Consider the following 19,380-nt stretch of genomic DNA (forward strand, 5'->3'; position numbering starts at 1 on the left):
TGTGCAAACAGCTATCTGAGCTTGCAGTCAGCTGTTGAAAACATGCAAACAGTTCCCTGGTTGCATGTGCAATCTCTTTTTTGGGAAGGGTGCAGTTTACCCAAGGCAAAGTTATTTGAGAATTTGCCTTGCCATGGAAATATTGGGCAGGAATATTTACTGGCGTGAGCCCGTTGAAGCCAGGGGATAAATGTGGCCTATTTAATTTTATCACAGGATGTCTTTGCAATATTTAACGTTTCTTGTGGCTTCAGCCTTTCATGTCATGAAAGGGGATTCTTAAATAAGAACCACAGTGGACTGTGGGGGATCCCGGACTCTTGAGTTCTGTCCCCAGCTCTGTCATTGGCTCGCTGTGTATGTTGGGGCCAGTCGTGTCTAACGGGGTAATAATAGAGCTGGCTGGAAAATATAAGAATATTTTGTACAAATATTTGAAAGGAAACAATGTTTCCATTTCGTTTGAAACTTTTCCTGAAATTTTCTGGAATTTTTTTTTTTATTAAAAATTGTTTTGTTTAGTTGGGGGAGGATAAATCCCACTTTTTAAACTTTCTCCCTCCCTTCCCCACTGAAGTAAAGAAGGGGGTGGGTTTGTTTTGTTTTTAAAGAAAGAGAGAGGAATTAAGGAATAACCTATTTTTAAACTTTTTTGTTATCCTCCAGTAGAAAAAAAGAGAATTTTTTAAAAAAAATTCCCACCAAAATGAAATTCAATTTTTTTAAATTTTCACTTGGAATTTTTTCCTTGAAATTGTTTTTCTTTTTGGTCAAAATGTTTCATTGAAAAAGGAAAACGATTTGACCAAAATGAAAATGTTCCAAAAAAATGGTTGTTTCGGTCAAGAAGCCTTTTTCATTTGGGGAGTTTTTTGATGACAATGTTCTGAGATGCGCTCGTTATGAATGCTGGCCGCTCCGAGGCTTAACTGACCCTCATGAAGCCGACTGAGGCCCTTGGAAAGGAGATGAGCTGCAAGGAAGTGCCAAGCTGGGGCTGAGGGTAGTAGGGGATTCAGTGCAAGTGGCTGATGTAATGGTTGCAACCCCCGCTGGCTCATTCTTCCAACCCATCCCATGTCATCTACACCCATGGCCTACCTTGCCCACTCCCCCATTCCTGCTGTATTCATTGACACACTGTAGCAGATCTTGTCCACAGGGAATGTTGTCTGAGCTGAAATGGAAGCAGGAGGAAGATGAACTTGAGCAGGTTCATTGCAGACATTGTGGGAAGGAGGGTAGAGGAATAGACCTACAGAGGAACCCTTCTCCAGGCCCCGGCTGCTCTTCAGGGTGTAGTGGCCAGAACCTGATTTACATGGCTCATCCGTGCAGCCTCCTGTCCCTGCTTTGCAGACTCATGAACTTCAGAGACTGGGGAGCAGGATCCAGAGTTGCTGGCTCGTCCAACCTGAGGAGCCCAAATCACTTGAGCATCTCCCACCTCTAGTTCATGGATCAACACAAACATAAGCTTTGGTTAACCATCCCTGTGGTTAAGGTGTGGGGCCTGGAGCTCAGCAGCCCAACCCAAATCCCGCTGGAGTTAGTGGGAGCCTTTCCACAGACTTTAACGAGAGTTAGTTCAGGCTGTCTGTCAGCAACCTCGGGCTGATGATCACGGCCCGTGGAAATCAGCGGGAATCTTTCCATTGACTTCAAAGGGCTTTGGGTCAGATCCCAGGAGACTACTTCCACATTCCCAAACCCAAAAGAAAAATAGCAAAGGGTCTGACCACGGGGCAAAGGTGTCTCATATTTCACAAGGTGAGCAAAATGTCCTGCACAAACTAGTTCAGTAACGATCCTGCCGAGAGATGGGGCAAAGCCAGGACAGCGTACCCCAATCTACCCGTAGCCCCAGCCTTCAACACTTTGGCGAAAGGGGTGTCCCAGACCATGCCTGGTTATGGCTCTGCAGCTCCAAGCCCAGCCTGGATTTTGCCTTTCTCTCTGTCCAGACGATTGGATCTCGTGCTTTGAGCGTGTCTGGGCTGAGGGGCGAAGGGTGTTGATCAAAATGAAAACCTGCCTAAGTGCCTCTCCCGATTGCTATTTCGTTCGTGTGCGTGTGTGTGTGTGTTTTGGTCTTTTCGGTGTGTGTGTCCTTTGCGTCTGCTGTCCCCCGGCTAATGAGTGGCAGAGGTCTGAAGGCAGGGTGTCTCCCCAGCTGCCCTGCCAACAGCTCCTCCTGAGCAGGTCAGCTGCTCACCAGCGAATCCACTCTCTTTCCGCAGCCCAAGTCCAGCTTTGAGCAGAAGAAGCAAGATGCTCATCGGAGCTCCGCCCCCATCCCTCCCACAGAGGCCAGGCTCACGCAGACGAGGCAAGAGCCAGATGCTGAGAAGCAAGCGGCTCTCAACAAAGGTACCTCCCATGGCCTCGCCATCTCAGTGGGGGCAGCAGCTCCTCTGTCACCATAAATAACGTCCAAGAAGGGGAGATCAGGGCTGGAGGCACTGGCCAGCAGAAGCTTTGGGTGGCCCCTGAGGGAGGCTTCATCTCTTGGATTTTGGGTCTGGGGATCTCCTTATCAAAATCCATGGTACCTTATGAGCGCAGAGCACAATTAAGAGGACGCAGTAAGCTGGGTTCAGAGCTCGCTGGGGCCATGTGCTTGCGCCCAGTGGAGCATGCTACCGAAAGAGAGGGAGTGAGTTGGGAGGAGACTATTACTCTAATATTTCCTCCTGCCCCTCTGGGTAGAGGCTATTACACCTGGGAGAGTCAGGGTCTTGTCACCAGGCCCCCAGGATGCCGAGGTCCCTCTGCATCTGGGGATACTCCTTCAGTGGGGTTAGGAGGCTCTGCGCCTCCATGTCATCTGCTGTCTGGGGGCTCTTTGGTGCATTAACAGATCAGCTTCCCAGCCCTTCCTCTGCATGCTCTATATGAAGCACACAGTATGATTGCATTGATCTAGTAATCCCAGCAGGCAGTTGGAGGATAGGACTCCTGGGTTTTATTTCTGGCTCTGCCACTGACTGGCTATGTTACTTTGGGGGGAGGGATAGCACAGTGGTTTGAGCATTGGCCTGCTAAACCCAGGGTTATGAGTTCAATCCTTGAGGGGGCCATTTAGGGATCTGGGGCAAAAATTGGGGATTGGTCCTGCTTTGAGCAGGGGGTTGGACTAGATGACCTCCTGAGGTCCCTTCCAACCCTGATATTCTGTGATTCTGGCTCCATGCCTCAGTTTCCCCTCACTGTAAAATGGGGTTAATAATAATCTCTTGGGGTGCTGGGGCTGTGAGACACTCAGGGGAAAGGTATGAGGGATGGGCCATGCATCCTTATGCATTCCCAGTGCCGAGTGGCCCGGTAACACTCCCCGGAGTACACAGTGAGTACGTAGCCACCCCCCACCAGCGGCTGTGGGAGCATATCCTCTGCACCCAGCAAAGATGAGCAGTGTAGAGAGAGGGCAAGGAGCAGTGAACCACCCAGGCAACCTGCAGCTCAGGAGAGCTGTTGCCATGTCCCAAACCAGCATGGGGCCCTGGAGCCACCCTCTGGGCCTGCAGTGCCGTGAGCAGCCAGCTGATTTGGGTTCAAGCATTTATCTTCTCTTCTGCTTCTCCCCAGTTGGTATCGTTCCCCCAAGGACCAAGTCTCCCACCGATGAGGACTTGGCTCCCGCTTCAGGCGTGGTCAGGAGGAGCACCAGCAACATGGCCAATGGACTGACCTCCGGGGTAGGCTGCGGCTCTCGGCTTTGCATGTCACTGGGGATCCTGGGATGGGGTGCAGGGACCTGGGAGGAAATGGAGGGGATGCAGGGGTGTGGATCAGGGCTGGGGTAGGAGATGGGAGACTGTACAGGGTGCTGGAATGGGCTGTGGGGAGGTGGGACTGGTGCAGAGGTGGAAGAGAGTGGGATAAGATAAAGGAAGCCCATAGGAGGTGTCAGGCTCACAGCCCATTTGCCAGCTTCCCTGGAGCATTCAGGAGAGGGGCACAGGAGCTGTGTTGGCACAAGGAGGTGGCATTTGAAGCTTTTAGCAGGAAATACCACCTGTGGAGAACCCCCTGGCTTCACTAACCGGATTAGCCTCTGCCTGCCCCTGCAAGGCCTGGGAATCCTCCCCCCGGCTATTGACCTTGGTCTGAATGTCTGAGCTCCAATTCAGTGACTGTCTGCACCTCCCTGGCTGCCTCACAGCTGAGCCGAGGCTTCTCCTCGCCACTGTCCCACCCACGGCGCTTCTCTCCTGACCTGCCCTCCCACCTTCACCAGTACGCACCACTCTGCCAGTGCCCTTCAATCCCAACCCACGGCCCCCTGCTAGCCCAGCCCTGCACTCCTCTGCTCCAACTGATGCTCTTCAGTCCAGCCCCCCATGTTCTTCCCACCCTGAGTTTCCCAGGAACAGCTGCTGAGATGCTAATTGTCTAGCATAGAAGCCTTTCCCTTAGACAGCAAGTTGAGAGCAGCACATCTGAACCCACTACTGGGGGACACTAGGGTCCCAACCCATGTTGAGGCCCTTCTGTAACCGTGGGGCTTTTGGGATTCTCCCCAGGAGAGGCCAAAAAGCGCCGTGTTCTCCAATGAGATGAAGGCAAAAATGAGCGTGGAGGAGCAGATTGACCGAATGAAACGCCACCAAAGTGGATCCATGAAGGAAAAAAGGCGGAGTTTGCAGCTCCCGGCCAATCAGCAGCCAGACGCTCCCAGCACGAAGGCACCCGCGTCATACAAAGTGGTACGGTCTTCCCATGTCAGTCGTGAGGTTTGGGGGTGGAATTTGGATTTATGCCACAGGCCTTCCTCAGAATAACATCCCTGAGCTTGTCCAGTCCCCAGGCTCCTCTGGGGTTTCTGGGCCAGCTCCCTTGGCGTGGGTTAGTCCCTGCTGTCTCCCAGAAAGAGGGTTTTCAGATCTGGGACTGCAAGTCCTCCCCTGACCGAAAGGCCCTGTTTGGATTTGCCTGGAGGCAGTGTGGTCTAGTGGCCAGAGCACTGAACTGGGACTTGGGACACCTGGTTCTCTTCCCAGCTTTGCCACTGGTCCACTGGGTGGGCGAGTCACTTCCCCTCCCCATGCCTCAGTTTTCCCATCTGTGAATTAGGGCTAACGATACTGTCTTTCTCTGAAAAGCACCTTGAGATGTTCTCATGGAAAGTGCTGCAGAAGAACCAGATGGTACAATTATTACTAAGGCTGGGGCCTGCCATGGGTCAGCAGTCAGATGTTTGGGGGCATGAAGTCAGAGCCGGTGGGGCCCAAGGTGGGGTGCTTGAAGGATGTGAGAGATGGGGACATAGGGAAGTGCTTACCCAGGGAAGGTAGGTGTGCGTGTTGCTCTGAGGCTATGGTGATGGGCACAGATGGACGGACAGAACAAACCCTGGGGTTTCTGGAGGAGTGGGGGAGGAAGTGGAGGGGAAAAGGCCAGCGAGACAGAGCCACCTCTTGCATTTGTGAGCCAGCAGGGGCATGACCCTGCTGGGGGACCGACCTGGCTCTTAGGTGGCAGCTCTGTGGCCCGTTCCAGGTGTGCCGACACCGCAGCATCCACGAGGTGGACATCTCCGACCTGGAGGCAGCGCTACGCACCGAGGACTCCGGCAAAGTCTACGAGACGCCGAGGGAGGAGATCGCCCGGCTACGCAAGATGGAGCTGGAGCCCCAGCACTATGACGTTGACATCAGTAAGGAGGTGAGGCCTGGCCCCACTGGCGCAACACACCTGAGGGATGGCAATGGGGGCAGGTTGCTATGGAGACCGTGTGCATGGTGCGGGGAGACAGCTCCTCTGAGTTGACGTGGGCCCAGGGCAGGCGGGAGAAAATGGGGCCTGGGCTGAAGGGACAGGTCCCTCTTGGCGTTTGTGTTGCCCAGGCCCTTACGTCCCATCTCCTGGGCCTGGGGGCTGGAGCAGACACCAGGGCTGGGCACTGGGCAGAGAAGAATGCAGTGTAGGGTGAGTGTCATGTGGGCTCTGGTCCAGGGATGAGTGTTGTGCTGGTTCTGGATTACAGAGAGTTGCTGGAGCAGGAACAGGTGATATACGAGTGCTGGAACAGGCTGGGTGAGCCCTGAAGGAGGGACTGGGTGCTGGAGAAGGGACCGAGGCTGGCTGCGGTGCTCTCCCCTATGCATGCAGTTACAGAATGCTCATGTTGACGTCAGACCCCGGACTTAAAACCTGCCTTTGCCTCCTCCTAGCTCTCTACCCCAGACAAGGTCCTCATTCCGGAGCGGTACATTGAGCTGGAACCGGACACCCCCCTAAGCCCCGAAGAGATGAAGGAGAAGCAGAAGAAAGTGGAAAGGATAAAGACGCTCATTGCCAAATCCAGGTGATGGTACTGTTCTGTGCCCATTTCAGCACCGGCTGGGCCACACCGCCACCTCCTCCATCGTACCCTCTCTCTCGTGCCCGTGTCTGACCTTCCACCCATCCACTACGGCCGCTGTTTGTCTGTCCACCCTCCCTTCGTGCACCTGCAAATCCATTCAGCTATCTGTTCATGGAGCCTCCTGATTCATCTATTCAGTCGCCCACTAACTCATTAAACTCCTCGCCCATCCAGCCACCCAGCTATCTGCCATTCCACTCATGCATTCACCCACCTCCCCTCTACCCATTCATCTCTTCTACCTAATCTTCTACCTGCTCACCCTGTCGTTCTGCCCAGCCATATCCTGCATCCTTGCAAGCATGCCCTGTAGTTCGGGCCGGGCCATCGCTCCAGGGGCACTGGGACAGTAACACCGAACTCTCTCTGCCGCAGCTTGCAGAATGTGGTCCCTCTAAGCGAGGGAGAGGTGGACGTGCCCCAGGATGCAGAAACCCAGCTCCAGGAGCAGGAGAAGAGGATAGAGATATCCTGCACCTTGGCTACAGAAGCCTCCAGGCTGGGCCGCATGCTCTCCGGTAAGGCACTAGGGAGGCGAAGAACTGCAGTTTCATGGTAAAAATATGAGGCACAGGAGATGCCTTGGATGCCTCAGTCAAGGAGGGGCAGATCAAAGCTGGGAGGTACTTATGACATGGACAATTCCTAATCATCATGGATTTATCGGCCTTAAGGGCAGAAGACTGAACTCAGGGTAAAATGAGTGTTGGGGATGACCAGGCAATGCACCTGGCAGCAGCGGGGTGTAGGCAAAAGGCTAGATACAGCGAAAGGGCCTTTAGAAATAAGACAGATAGGTATATAGGCCAAGATCCTCAGCTGGTATAAATTGGGGTAACTCCTATAATTTTGATAGAGCTATGCCAATTTGCGCCAGGTAAGAATCTGGCCCACAGAGACAGATCCACCACTGGGCTATTCCATTTTCCTGTACTGAAATCAGTGGAGTTACACCAGTGTAAAAGTGAATTAGCGCCCTGGCCGATCAATCCCGTCGACTTACCCCGGCAATTCCAGTAATAACCACAGGTGTGACTCTCCTCTCTCACCTGTGTAAATCAGGAATAACGCCACTGAAGTCAGTGAAATGACACGCATGTAGGAGCAGACTCGGGCGTATTCATACCATGTGCACGCATGTAATGGGCCAAATCCGCAGCTGGGGTAAATAGTGGAGCTCTGACTCTCATTGCTGTCCTTGGTCATGCATAGTACTTCTGTGAACTTCAACGGGCGTCATCATGAACAGACAAGGGCAGAGAATAGAGAGTCAACAGTCTTGTTCTCCTTTCACTTACAGCAGTGAAACTCTAGGGGGCCAGATCCTCCACTGGTATAAATCACTGAAGTCAAGGAAGCTGTACCACTATACACCAGAGGAGGATCTGGCCTGTTGATGTCAGTGGAGTCACACCAGATTTATACTCTCAGTGCTTTTGGTGGTCTGCACCTGTCCTCCCTGAGCTGACCCATCTTATTTTTGCATTGGCGCTATTCAACCGTGAACCTTTGGGAAGCGGCAAACCCTCAGCTCTTGCTGTGGCAGCACACCTGTGCCTGGAGATCCCAGCTTCTGGGCTAGCCAGCTGGTGACTAAGAATCATTCCTCATGTGGCAAAAACCAGCTGGGAAGATGGGACAGCCTCCAATGCACGTGGAGCTGATGAGCGATATTGGATGGAGAGGGTTGTGCGTGGAGAGAGGGAGGATGGCCCAGTGGTGAGGGTAGCGCCGCCCTTCCTGACAGGAATGCTGTGGGGATAATGTGGGGCACTCAGATACTACAGTAATGGGAGCTGTGTATGTCGCTAGACCAGACTAGAATATGGTGTATGTTGGATGGTGCGGGTTGGGTTGGGCATCTCTCTGGAAGGGCCTGTTTCCCAGGATCTTCGATGGAACTGTGGCATTCTGCAGGGGAACCAGCTGAAGAAAGGGATGCGTCTGGGGGGAAGTCTTATGAAAAAATATAACCCTTTTTCTCTGTCAAAAAATGTCAAAACTACGTTTTTCGCAAAACTTGTCACAAAATTAATCCATCCTTTTCTGGTCAAAAGCTTTGCACTGTCTCGCCCCAGCTCTGGAGTAGACTAGGAAACGCCTGAGCCCTGGTGTGTGCAGTGCGTTGTGGGAGGCTGTACTGGCGAGGGGGTGTCATGCTGTGGCCCATGCCCGTCTCCCTGCAGACAGGCACTGCCTCCCATCTTTGCCTTAGTCCATGAGGATCCCAGCATGGAGCTCATGTGTGCGTGCTGGGGGGGAACCATTTGTGCCTCTCTGTTGTTTCTGACCTCGCTTCACTTCCTTTTTTATATTCCCCTGTCGTCTCTAACCTCTCTGCCTTCCTCTGGAATTTGCTCCATGCTTTGTTTCCTTTCTCCCCTTGCTGGCTGCAGCGCTGTGTTCTTCACGTCCTTTTCCATTTCTTGTTTCCAGCTCAGTGTGCCACCCCGAGTCCTCCCACTTCCCCAGCCTCCCCGACTCCACCGACAAACCCCCTCTCGTCTGAGTCATCCCGGGTCGTCGACAGCAGCCATTTTATGCGTGTTTGAGCCATGAAGTAAGCACCTTTTCTATTGTACTTCATCTCATCCTGTGTACATCTCAGCGTCCTGGGGCGATGGGAAGAACCTCATTCAAGAGTCTCCTCTTCCCATCCATTCATACATTGCTTCTCACCAAGCTAACACTCTCCTCTGCCACGTTAGCCCAGTCTCTTTCCATGGAACGAGCACAAGGGGCTTAGAACTTGAAACACTGAGGGTCCCGGACCTTGTTTCGAGTTCCTGGGTCAGATCCTCCACTAGGATAAACTGGCATAGCTCCACTAAAGTCAATAGAACTGCCCTGCAGGGTGGATTGATTTAAATCACAGTGATTTAAAATCAACAAGCCTTGATTTAAATAACCATTTTTAATTTTTGTTTTGCATTTATACTTTTCAGTTATTTACTTATTATAAAGTTGATTCTCATTGGTTGGTACAATTTGGTACTTCTTTTTGCTAACCAGGATGTTACACTATGTCCATACACATTTATTTAAGCAGTTATATTGCTTACCATATGTTTATTCTGAATTGTAGCTTTTTACGGTGTTAGGAAATGGGAATGATGCATTTCTTATGTACTAGATTATGATTCATTTTTACTCATGATTTGTGCCAACCTAATTGGATGAAAATTAGAATTCAATTTAAAAGCCACAAGAAGAACATTTTAAAATGTTTTAATTAGTTAAATAAAAGTACCTTAAATGTGCTGAATACATAAGGAATAAAAGTTGAATAAATCAATTTTAAATGCAAAACATGTTTTGATAAACAAAGGAAGCATCATCTGTAGTTAGTGAATAGACCTGATTGCTTCTGGTCACCCTGTCCATCATGATTTTAGAATTAGTAGATCTGATCCTCTTACACCTTGTTTTCAGTCACAGCTGGAAGAGGAGAGCAATGTTGCATGTTGTTTCAATTCCTCGTTGATTTCTCGGCTTTGAATGCATAGTCATTGAACTGAATAAACTGAACTGAAGAAAATACTCTCTGCAACTGGAGAAGAGACTAGTGCTGTCAAAAGCTAGTTTTGCACGTCAGGTTCCAGCTGCTTAGCCAGTGACTTTGACCAGTTCAGTGCTTTGACTTTCTCTAAAACTTCGGCAGTAAACATGCACTGCTTGAATATTATATTTTTTTTAAGTAAATTTAAATTATTTGAATCATCTATAGTAAGTTTAGGCCTGAATGTAGGTTGTCATAATTTCACTTTTAATTTTAAATACATTTATTTTTAAAAAGAATGATGTATTGAATTTAAATTTTTTTAAAATTGATTTAAATTTTAAAAAAGTCCATTTTTAAAATCATTCATTTTTATCCACCGTGCTACACTGCTTTCCACCGGTGGAGGAGCTGGCCCCATCCCTCTTCAGGATCAAGAGTCTTTTCCAGGATTTCTGGGCACAAAGGAAAAGCTAATGGTGTAGCTAAGTTGTACTAAGGGTTCGGTTACGTGGTAGAATGCAGCTGGATGGGAGCATGTGGTTTCTGCCCATTCCAGGACTAAGTGGGTCCTGGCTACGCCAAAGCCATTCCTTATAGCCTACTTTGGCCATGCATTGAATGGAATAAGCTGATGATGTGGGCCAAATTCTCGCCTCACTTAGATCCACTGTAAATTAGAAGTGACCCCAGCTGAAATCCAAGGGTGCAAATTAGAGGAGAAAACAGGCAAGAAAAACGACACATCCTGCACCGAGAGAGACTGGTTCCGTTCACTGCATAGACAAAGCCATGTAAATAACTGACATTGGGAATGATGGCCATAAACCAAGGAGACAGGATGAGCATGAGCTCCAGAAACCCTTTGCCTCTAGGTAGCAGGTTCAAATCCAGGCCAGGTCAGTAGTGAGTCACTGGAAGCTGTTACAATCTGGTGGCTGTGTGTTGGCCTGTGTGAGATGAGATTGGTGGCTCTCAGTGCAGGTTCTAGTGGACACACAGCACCAAGCTGGCACTGCCTTGTCAGCAGCCTCAGCAGAGATGCTAGGGACTAAATGGCCATGGAAACTGAATTCTCCTCCCATCCCTGGGGGACAGCCCTCCGGGGTTGGGCCGAGGCCCATCAGCAGGGCAGTGCAGGCGGAAAGGCTGCTTGTGCTGGACCTGCTCTGCGGATGAATAGTGGAGCCTGTTTTCCATGGCTGTTGGCCCAGCTCCTGTCACCAGCACTAGAGTGCCTCCAAAATGTCCCTAATTCTTTTTGGTGAAAGTGGCCAGTTACCGAACAACGGCCTTTTCTGCCCTGGGATTTTAGCCATTGGTGGAGCAGCAGCACTGCACACCCCTGGCATAGATACAATTCACCCCAGCGCAGTGTGGTTTGCAGGGGTGCAGAGCCCCCTGGTTTGCACGGGTGGAGATTGGGGCATCCCTCTGTTTACCCTGGCTTTGCACTTGTGCAGCATTTGAGGTGACTGTATCTGGGTTGAATCCTCAGTACAGACCAGGCCTAACAAGGGTCATTTATTTTTTTCAAGAGTGGACAAAAATCCCATTCGCTCCCGAGCGTTCCTGCCCTGGGGCGTGATGCAGGTACAGTTCTGCCACGCTTCCCGGTGGGTGGAGGGCTCGGCTTTCTGACTCCTTCTCCCCTCTCCTCTCTTCCCTCCAGCACAAGCCCTGGCTGCTGTGAACGCCGTGAAGTTCCATGGAGCCACGTTTTAACACACAAACATGTGCGTCCTGACTCGACAACCAAATCTTTCCCCGCTCATCGCTTTTGGTTCTCCCCAAGCCCTGCCGCTAACAACGGTGAGATCGTCCAGGACGAAGATGGTGTGCGTCGGCACCTGTCGCCAAGAGAACATGGGAGCCTTATCCCTGCACTGGTCCCCACAACTGGCCGTGTACCATCCTGGGAAGAAGTGCCATGGGTGGGCTGCCTGCTGGAGCACAGAGTGGCAGAGAGGCGCTGGTAAATCACTGCTCCTGCAATGATGGATGTTTTGTGTGAGATGTATTGCAGTCTGGGAGATGGGCCCACTCCACAGCCGGCGTGAACTTCAGGGCAGGGGATCTGACAGCTACCCACCAGTCTGTTCCATGGCCGGAATATCTCATGGAGGGGATGGCGTCGCACTGGAGGCTGGGGGGTTTTCCCTTTGCTTCCTGCACTGAAATATTTGTCTCCCAAAGCTCGTGTCCTGAAGGGGCTTTTGCATGGGGACCGAGCCGTCGCTGCAGTTGGAGCTTGCTCTTGCCCTCCACTGACGTGAGCACCCTATTTCCATTCTCTGTGCACCTTCCACCTCCCCAGGCCCTGGCCTGGAACGGCTACTAGCATCTTTAATCTCTGGAGCTAGCCACCTGTGCCCAGCCACATTTCTCCACTCACACGCATGAGCATCCACGGGAGGGAAGGAGTGGGCATCTGGGATGGACAGATGGAAACAGGAGCCAAGGAGGGAAAAGGCTCCTGGGCAGAAAATGGGAGAGGTGATGGGATCTGCAAAATTAGGATATAGCTATATCTGTGAAATACTAGTGTTTCCCCTCCCAGGGCGAAGGGTGGTGTGGAACAGCAGGTCTGTGCAATGTATGCGGACATGTAGTAAGGGAATTAGCTGAACGATACAGGGGGACGGGGCTAGGAGAGCCCAAGTGGCTGGTGTTGGTGACCAGGCGAAGTCTTGATGCTTTCTGAGGCCAGGAGGGATCTGTTTGCACATAGAGACAATGAGGAGAAAGGGGGACAGGCTTCAAGATATTTTTTTTTCTTGGACCAGAGCAGGTTCTGGATGGTAGCAACAGGTGCCCTTCCTCAGAGTTTTGTTTTACCCAGTGCAATGCTCATTTCTTGCATTTTTATGGGGATGGGAGTGGTGTGAAATCGAGGGCTGCTGCCCACATACTTAATACTAGATTGGGCAAAATACTGGAGAAATGGCTGAGGGAACAGCACTGTCTCGCTGTCTATGGCATTTCTAGGGCATCTTATCACCTTGGATCTGAGTGCCCCATCTAACCCTTGGTATCTAATTCTGAATGGCCTAGAGTGGACCTAGAGGGGCTTTCCCTGCAGTGGTTTTGGCACGTACTATGTCGATGCTGTCACTGTCTCTTGCCTCCATCTGGAAAGCACTGCCTTGCCCCCAAAATGGAGGGGACACCAGAGCTGTGAGGCCCAAGGGAATAGGAGCATAGCTGGGAGGGGACCTAATCCCTTCAGTTTTCAGGCTAGAAGCCAACTTCTTATGGATGGGACAAGGGAGAAGCTTCCCCATGGACAGGTGATTACATAATTGCCCACTGCAGGGTTGTTGCACCTTTCTCTGAAGCAGCTGCTACTGGAGACATGGGATATTGCACTGGATGGCCCCCTGGTCTGGCAATCCCTGCATAGAGAATAATCCTGCTCTGGGCTTAGGGAAAGGGGCGAGATACCCATCTCTAACTTCTATGGCTTCCTGCTATATTTGCATCTGGAACGGCACGCAGGCAACTGACACTCCTAACTCACTGCGCTGAGACAAGCATGCCCCAGAAGTTCTTTTCTCCTGAAGAACAGCAAGCTAGAATAGTTCCTCTGATGTTTTGGAGTGACTGAGGTCAGGTGTGCATGGTGCTGAGTCACTGCTGCATGGTCTCTCTTCCACGTTCTCTGTTCCTGCAGTACCTTATGAGATGAGCCTGCTCTTCCAGATGTGGCTTCATAGTTTTCTGAATACATTGAGAGAATCATCATCGCAGGGGGACGTATCGGGGGTGATGGAAGAGACATAGTTCAGAGAAGCATCCAAGAGATTGTCGGTTCTTCTGAAGCTTGTCAGAACTACCTGAACCATCGGGGTCTGCAGAATCTAGCATTATTTCAGCACTGCTGCTTCCCAACGGGAAGTGAGAAGGTCCATCTAGACCTCAGCTCAGTTCAAGCAATGGTTTGGAGGAAGGAGGTTTCTTATATCTGTCCAAGTTGGTTTCCTTGTCCCTTCTCAAAATTAGGGCTGCATGCAGATGCAAATATATTTTCCACCACGGAGTGGATTTGCAAGTACTCAGCTCGCATTTAGGCATCTAAACACGGGCAAGATTTTTTAAAAAGTGCCCACACCCAGCAGCTCCCGCTGTGATATTGATGGGCAGATTTTCAAAACAGCACTGAAAATCTGGCCACTTATTTTGGTGCTTAAGTGGGAGATGAATTCTTTTGAAATTTCAGTTTTTTGATAGAATGGAATTTTAAAATTCCCAGATCAGAAATTGAGGCCTACGCTCAAAAACAAGACCAATCTGGGTTCAATATGGGCTTGCTTTTGCACTCCAAAATCTACTTTTTCAAGCGCGAAGCTGTGAAATGTTGCTGGCTGTATGCAAAATGATCTGGTGTAAGGAAACTGACCTGAAATAGAAAAGCCCCAAGTGTCAAGCTGTCCCAGTGTTGCTGTGAATATTATCTGAGCTCCTCTGACAAGAGCCCCTCTTCCTATGGACTTTCCAATACAGTTAGATGCCCTGTTCTAACATCGGTCAGTATTGGACTTCTGCACCTGATTCTGCTCTTACCTACACTGGTGCAAGTCAGGATTAACTCAAACGAAGACAAACTGAATTCAGAGCAGAGCATAGGAGTGGACAATCAAGCTCTATACCTTATACTAGAGACTGGGGCTTTGTCAATTCACTACATGGATGAAGAACTGTCTTGTCCCAGCACTTGAAACTCCAGGGGATAGTTCTGAAAAAGGCAATGTGATGTAGATGCGCAATCAAGCTCAATCTATTGCTTAGCTTTCTTTCTCCATTGGCCTGATCCTGATTGGTGCTGAGAACCCACATCTCCAGCTGAAATCTAGAGAGGGTGCAGATGCTCAGCATCTAACAAGATTTCTACTTCTTCCCAGCCATGCCACCAGTTGAGTGAAATGGGACCTGGCTGCCTGCCTGCTGTAGCCTGTGAATCAATTTTTCTTTCTAGTTTGGCAATACACATAAAATCCAAGGAAACAGATCCTCTCTGCCCAATGGGATCTATCTAGCATCTCCCTAGATTATCTGTCTATCTATTTTTAATTTTGGCAATACACAAAACGTCCCAGGAGACAGAACTTTCCCCAGAATCAGATCTATGAATCAATCTTTCTTTCTTTCTTTCTTTTTCTTTTTCTTTTAGCAATACATAGAACATCCCTGGGGATAAAACAGTCCTGCTCCCATAATGGAATCCCAAACAGCCCCTGTTAGCTCATGAAGCTGGCCCTTTATTTTGCTATACATGCCTTAATATATGTTTTATGGAAATTATACATTTATATAATATATATATATATTTGTTTTTCTCTCCTTTTCCGGGTGGTACTGTTTTATGCTAACTTTCTCTCTCTTTCTGCTGGGCTGTTGGCATCAGCCCTGCTGGAAAGTTACAAATGGAGATTCTTTGCCAGTTCATCAGAAAAAAAAAAAGACCTATTTAAATATACATATATATATTTTCTGCTTTTATTAAAAGCAAATTTATTTAAAATAAAATATAAAAACTGTAAGTTTTGAGAAATGATGCATTTATTTCCCTGTTACTGAATAGGTAGTGCTCTGTATACGGCCAGGTCCTCAGCTGGTGTAAACTGGCATAGTTCTGAAGTCATTAGAGCGAGGCTGATTTGCAGATGCTGAAAAGCTGGTCCACGAGGCACAGTATGTGAAGACATATAGGACTGTACCCTATTGGGGATTGCAGAGGATGTCTTGCTGGTACACAGCTGTCAATCATGGATCCTTGTGACTGTATGTGGAATTTTTAATCTTGAGTTTCAATGTTACATTTTTACCTCCCTTTTGTTTTTGTGAATGGTTTCTCTGTGATGGTGTGACTAGTGCAGAGGGCTATCGGTAGCCTAGCTGCTAACCTCACCAACACACCCGAAATGTATACCCAAGGGCATAGGCCCCCGGGGAGGATGGTCTCTGCATGGTGGATGTGTCCCCAGACGTAAAATGGGGTGGCTGAACTGAGAAAAATGCAGCCAAGGTAGGAGAACCCCCAGGACCAAACTGGGGTGCAGGAGCTGAGCAGAGGCAGGAGAGAGGTGGATGGTCAGGAGGATTGTTTCTAGCGGCCCAATTGAAAACTCACCAACATCAATGGAAAGACTCTCACTGACATTAGTGGCCTTTGCGTCATGGATGGAACCAAGAGACAACCTGGAGTTCCCACCAGTGTGTCAGCCCCACAACGGGCTCCCCCTTGACTCTCCAGTCAGTCCAGTCTCCCATCATGAAGAGGGCTCTCCTGCATCTCAGCTCCAACATGGTTCCTAGGGGAGGGTATTGTACATTTAAGGGAAGGGGTGGGGGAGCAAGGCAACCCCACTGGTAAGCATCCTTGAAAGGTATAGGGATTCCCACGAAGGACACAGGGAGCTCCTAGAAGAACCTTCCTGGCATTAAGGCATGACCTAGCAGATGTAGAGGGGACAGCGAGGAAACCTCCCCACTAAGCGAATAACAACGTAGTGTCTGTGACCAATCCCTGCTACTGTCACTTTAAGAGTTTCCTAAGTTACAAGTTGTGAGTTCTTGGTGGCATGGCTGAGGATCACAATATTGCAGTATTGTGGAACTGTTTTTAATTATTTTAATTTTTAATTTTATTTTGGTTATTTTTTCATAACACCTTCATATACCAGCAACTCTTGTTAAAAAAACAAAACAAAACAAAAAAAACCTGTTTGCATCAAAAAAAGATCTATTTATGCACATTATTTTGGGGGCGTGGGGTGGGAGGAGTGGCAAAAAATTGATTTTTGCTAGTGTTAGGCAAATAAAACTATCCAAGAAACAATGTGATGTTGGTGTCTTTCTTTCTGTATAAAAGTGACCTTAGATGACAACTACTATAACATTAGATCGAAGAGACCATGGTCAAATGGCTGTCACATTTCAGCATCTTGAATTCTTCACACCAATCTTCCCAGTAATTAAATCAGTGGTAGTTTGCTTTGTAATTTTCCCAACAGCGTTTGTTTTAGATGTAGCTACTAAAAGATCCAATCTCACACAAGGAAAAAAAATGCATTTGTACTTTGCAAGTTTGTATAAAATAAAAATTGCTGGTTTGTAAATAGATCATTTGTTGAGCTTGTCCTTCTTGCGACTATAGCTAGGGGACGGACATGCTTGGATATATTTAGGGGACCGATTTTCAGAGGTGCTGCAGCTTCCGTTGATGTTGACTTGAGTTGTGGGTCCTTTATTATCATTGGAACAGATCATAATTTCTGTTGTAAGACCTTGTTTGAGTTGAGTATAGCTTTGCCAAACTAACCATTCAGGCTGAAATTTTTTATAATGACTGTCTACCCCAAGCTGATTATTGTTTTAAAGTTTCAGCTTAAAGAGTTTGGCCATTTCAATGAATGAGGCTAGGGGGGAATACATTGCTTTGCCAATGTTTTAAAAACAAAATTCTAGCATCACCATACTTTGAATGAAGGACTTGAAATTTGGGGTGCAGGTCGCCATGGAGCAGGGGATGTGTCTTTTACATCCATGTGAAATTTCACCCAAATTTGCCTCTGAAAATCTCAGTTCACACATGCTCAGTGGAGATAGAGATATGTTGGAGTTTGGCAGGTAAATTCTCCAAAGACTCCAAAGAGGGGCCCTATGGGAAAAATAGTATATGACCATGTAATTGAAGACTATATCCCACTTCTACACCAGCTCAGCTGCACTGCCCTCTGGGATGGTTATCCTAGAGTTCCACGTACACAGCTCCGTAGCAATGCCTTCTGGGTGATTTTGAAGGACCTTGTGGGAATCCAGATGGCCACCCGAGGGAACTATGGGAGGAGAGGCCAAACTCCCACTATCCTTTGTGGAAACTCCAGAGCAAATCCCACAAGTCCCTTGGCTCCAGCATCATTTCCAAAGAGGGAAACTCAAGCAGGGGACTTCCAACTCTGCTGCCCATGAGAGGCAATTAGTAATGAAAAGTGAGTATGCAATCCATGGCTTAATGGGGATTCTTGAAGGGTAAGAGCTAACTACAGGTTCAGTGGGGAGCAAATCCATACTCATCGGGATGCTCTGAGGGTACAACCCAACTCCAGAAAGCAGTAGGGTGGGATGGAACTGCTCAATGTGAATACATGGGGCAGAAATAGACCTATAGAGGGACAATTGTGAATAGCAAACGCGTCTGAGCATTTCCCAACCTCCTTGCGAATGTTTCACAGACAGAAAAAGAGACCAATTGCTGATGAATAATTAAATTCTCACAAACGATCCCTCCTGCATGTGATGGCTGGAGCCCATGTCTGGTGAATCAGGTGTACGGCACGCCAGAGCACGCTCCCTGCATCAGACAGATGGCAACAGATGTGCCTGGCTGTGTACTTAGCCTCGCACAATAAAGATTCTCCACTTGCTATTCAAACGGGGACTTGCATATGGAATGAGCGCGCTCTGTTCTGGAGCAAGGCTGTGCAGTAGAATAGAGAATCCTGCCACAGCTGAGTCACGGGGTAAGGTTTAACCCAGCAGGATGTGTGCATGAGGTAGACATTGCTGCTCCTTGGATCAATTGGTAGCAGATTTGGGGTCTGGCAATGGGGCAGTTTTCTGGTGGAAAAGAAATTAGCCACATGCTAATTAGAATTAGAGGCAGCAAAGCTTATGTGGCTCAGAAGCACAAGCCCGGTCCCGGAGAAGCGTCAGCTCTCTGGGGCGGAGGCTATCTTTTTGTTCTGTCTGTACAGTGCCTAGCACACAGAATCATAGAATATTAAGGTTGGAAGAGACCTCAGGAAGTCATCGAGTCCAATCCCTTGCTCAAAGCAGGTCCACAGTTAGAGCTCCTAGGCACTAAAAACAATACAAAGCAGGGGAGACTCAGGCCTTGCAAATTCTCTTCTTTCGTCCTCATTTACAATGGTGTAGGTCAGATTCGAATCAGGCCCTTGCTAGGCAAGAATGGGCCATTAATAGAGGTCTCTGGGAAGTAGGAACAACAGAGGGGGGCAATACAGAACTCTGCTCTCCCAGGTAACAGTGGTGGCAGAATCCCCTGGGGTACTTTATGCAGAAGACGCTCCGGGTAAATGACCACAGGCCTGTGCTGGTTTCAGAGCGGGGACCTAACGGTGATGAGCGCCACATTTACAGCTGGCCCTTTTAAGGTGATTGCCACTGCTGGGGAGTTAATGATTTGCAGCATGATGAGGTAGGGATTAAAGACCTTTCCAAGGGTCACCGGTTGGGAGCTCGTGGAAGCTGTGGGTCCGCCCCCCTCCCCACCACACCCCTCTCCACACACACCTTGTTTCACTCCAGGCTTATGCCAGGAAAGATGGTGTCTCTCACGGAGTTTCAGAGTGAGTAAAGGAGGCAGCCTCAGGGGGGTTGGTTGTTAACTCGTCAGTGATACTTGGTGAACCTGGAGAACAGCCTGGCTCAGAGGCTGGGGCTTATCTGCTCCGTCCAGTGTGCGATGCTGCCACGGCCGGAGCTCAGA

At 49.2% G+C, this 19,380-nt stretch overlaps 1 protein-coding gene across 7 annotated transcripts in view; it reads left to right on the top strand.

Moving 5' to 3' along the window:
* Window positions 1-16,707, top strand: part of PLEKHA6 (pleckstrin homology domain containing A6) — a 139,153-nt gene extending 122,446 nt beyond the window's left edge. For 6 of the 7 annotated variants that reach the window (XM_073320382.1, XM_073320383.1, XM_073320384.1 and 3 more), the window contains 8 exons: window positions 2,241-2,370; window positions 3,589-3,698; window positions 4,527-4,709; window positions 5,503-5,667; window positions 6,177-6,310; window positions 6,746-6,888; window positions 8,807-8,930; window positions 11,542-16,707. In XM_073320382.1, the coding sequence (XP_073176483.1) occupies window positions 2,241-2,370; window positions 3,589-3,698; window positions 4,527-4,709; window positions 5,503-5,667; window positions 6,177-6,310; window positions 6,746-6,888; window positions 8,807-8,922 (981 nt within the window). In that variant the 3' untranslated portion in view covers window positions 8,923-8,930; window positions 11,542-16,707. The remainder of the gene's footprint in view (window positions 1-2,240; window positions 2,371-3,588; window positions 3,699-4,526; window positions 4,710-5,502; window positions 5,668-6,176; window positions 6,311-6,745; window positions 6,889-8,806; window positions 8,931-11,541) is intronic. The other variant, XM_073320380.1, reaches the window with a different exon arrangement.
* Window positions 16,708-19,380: the final 2,673 nt, after the last annotated feature.

This window comes from Lepidochelys kempii, chromosome 21, assembly GCF_965140265.1.
Source record: "Lepidochelys kempii isolate rLepKem1 chromosome 21, rLepKem1.hap2, whole genome shotgun sequence".
Lineage (NCBI taxonomy): Eukaryota > Metazoa > Chordata > Testudines > Cheloniidae > Lepidochelys > Lepidochelys kempii.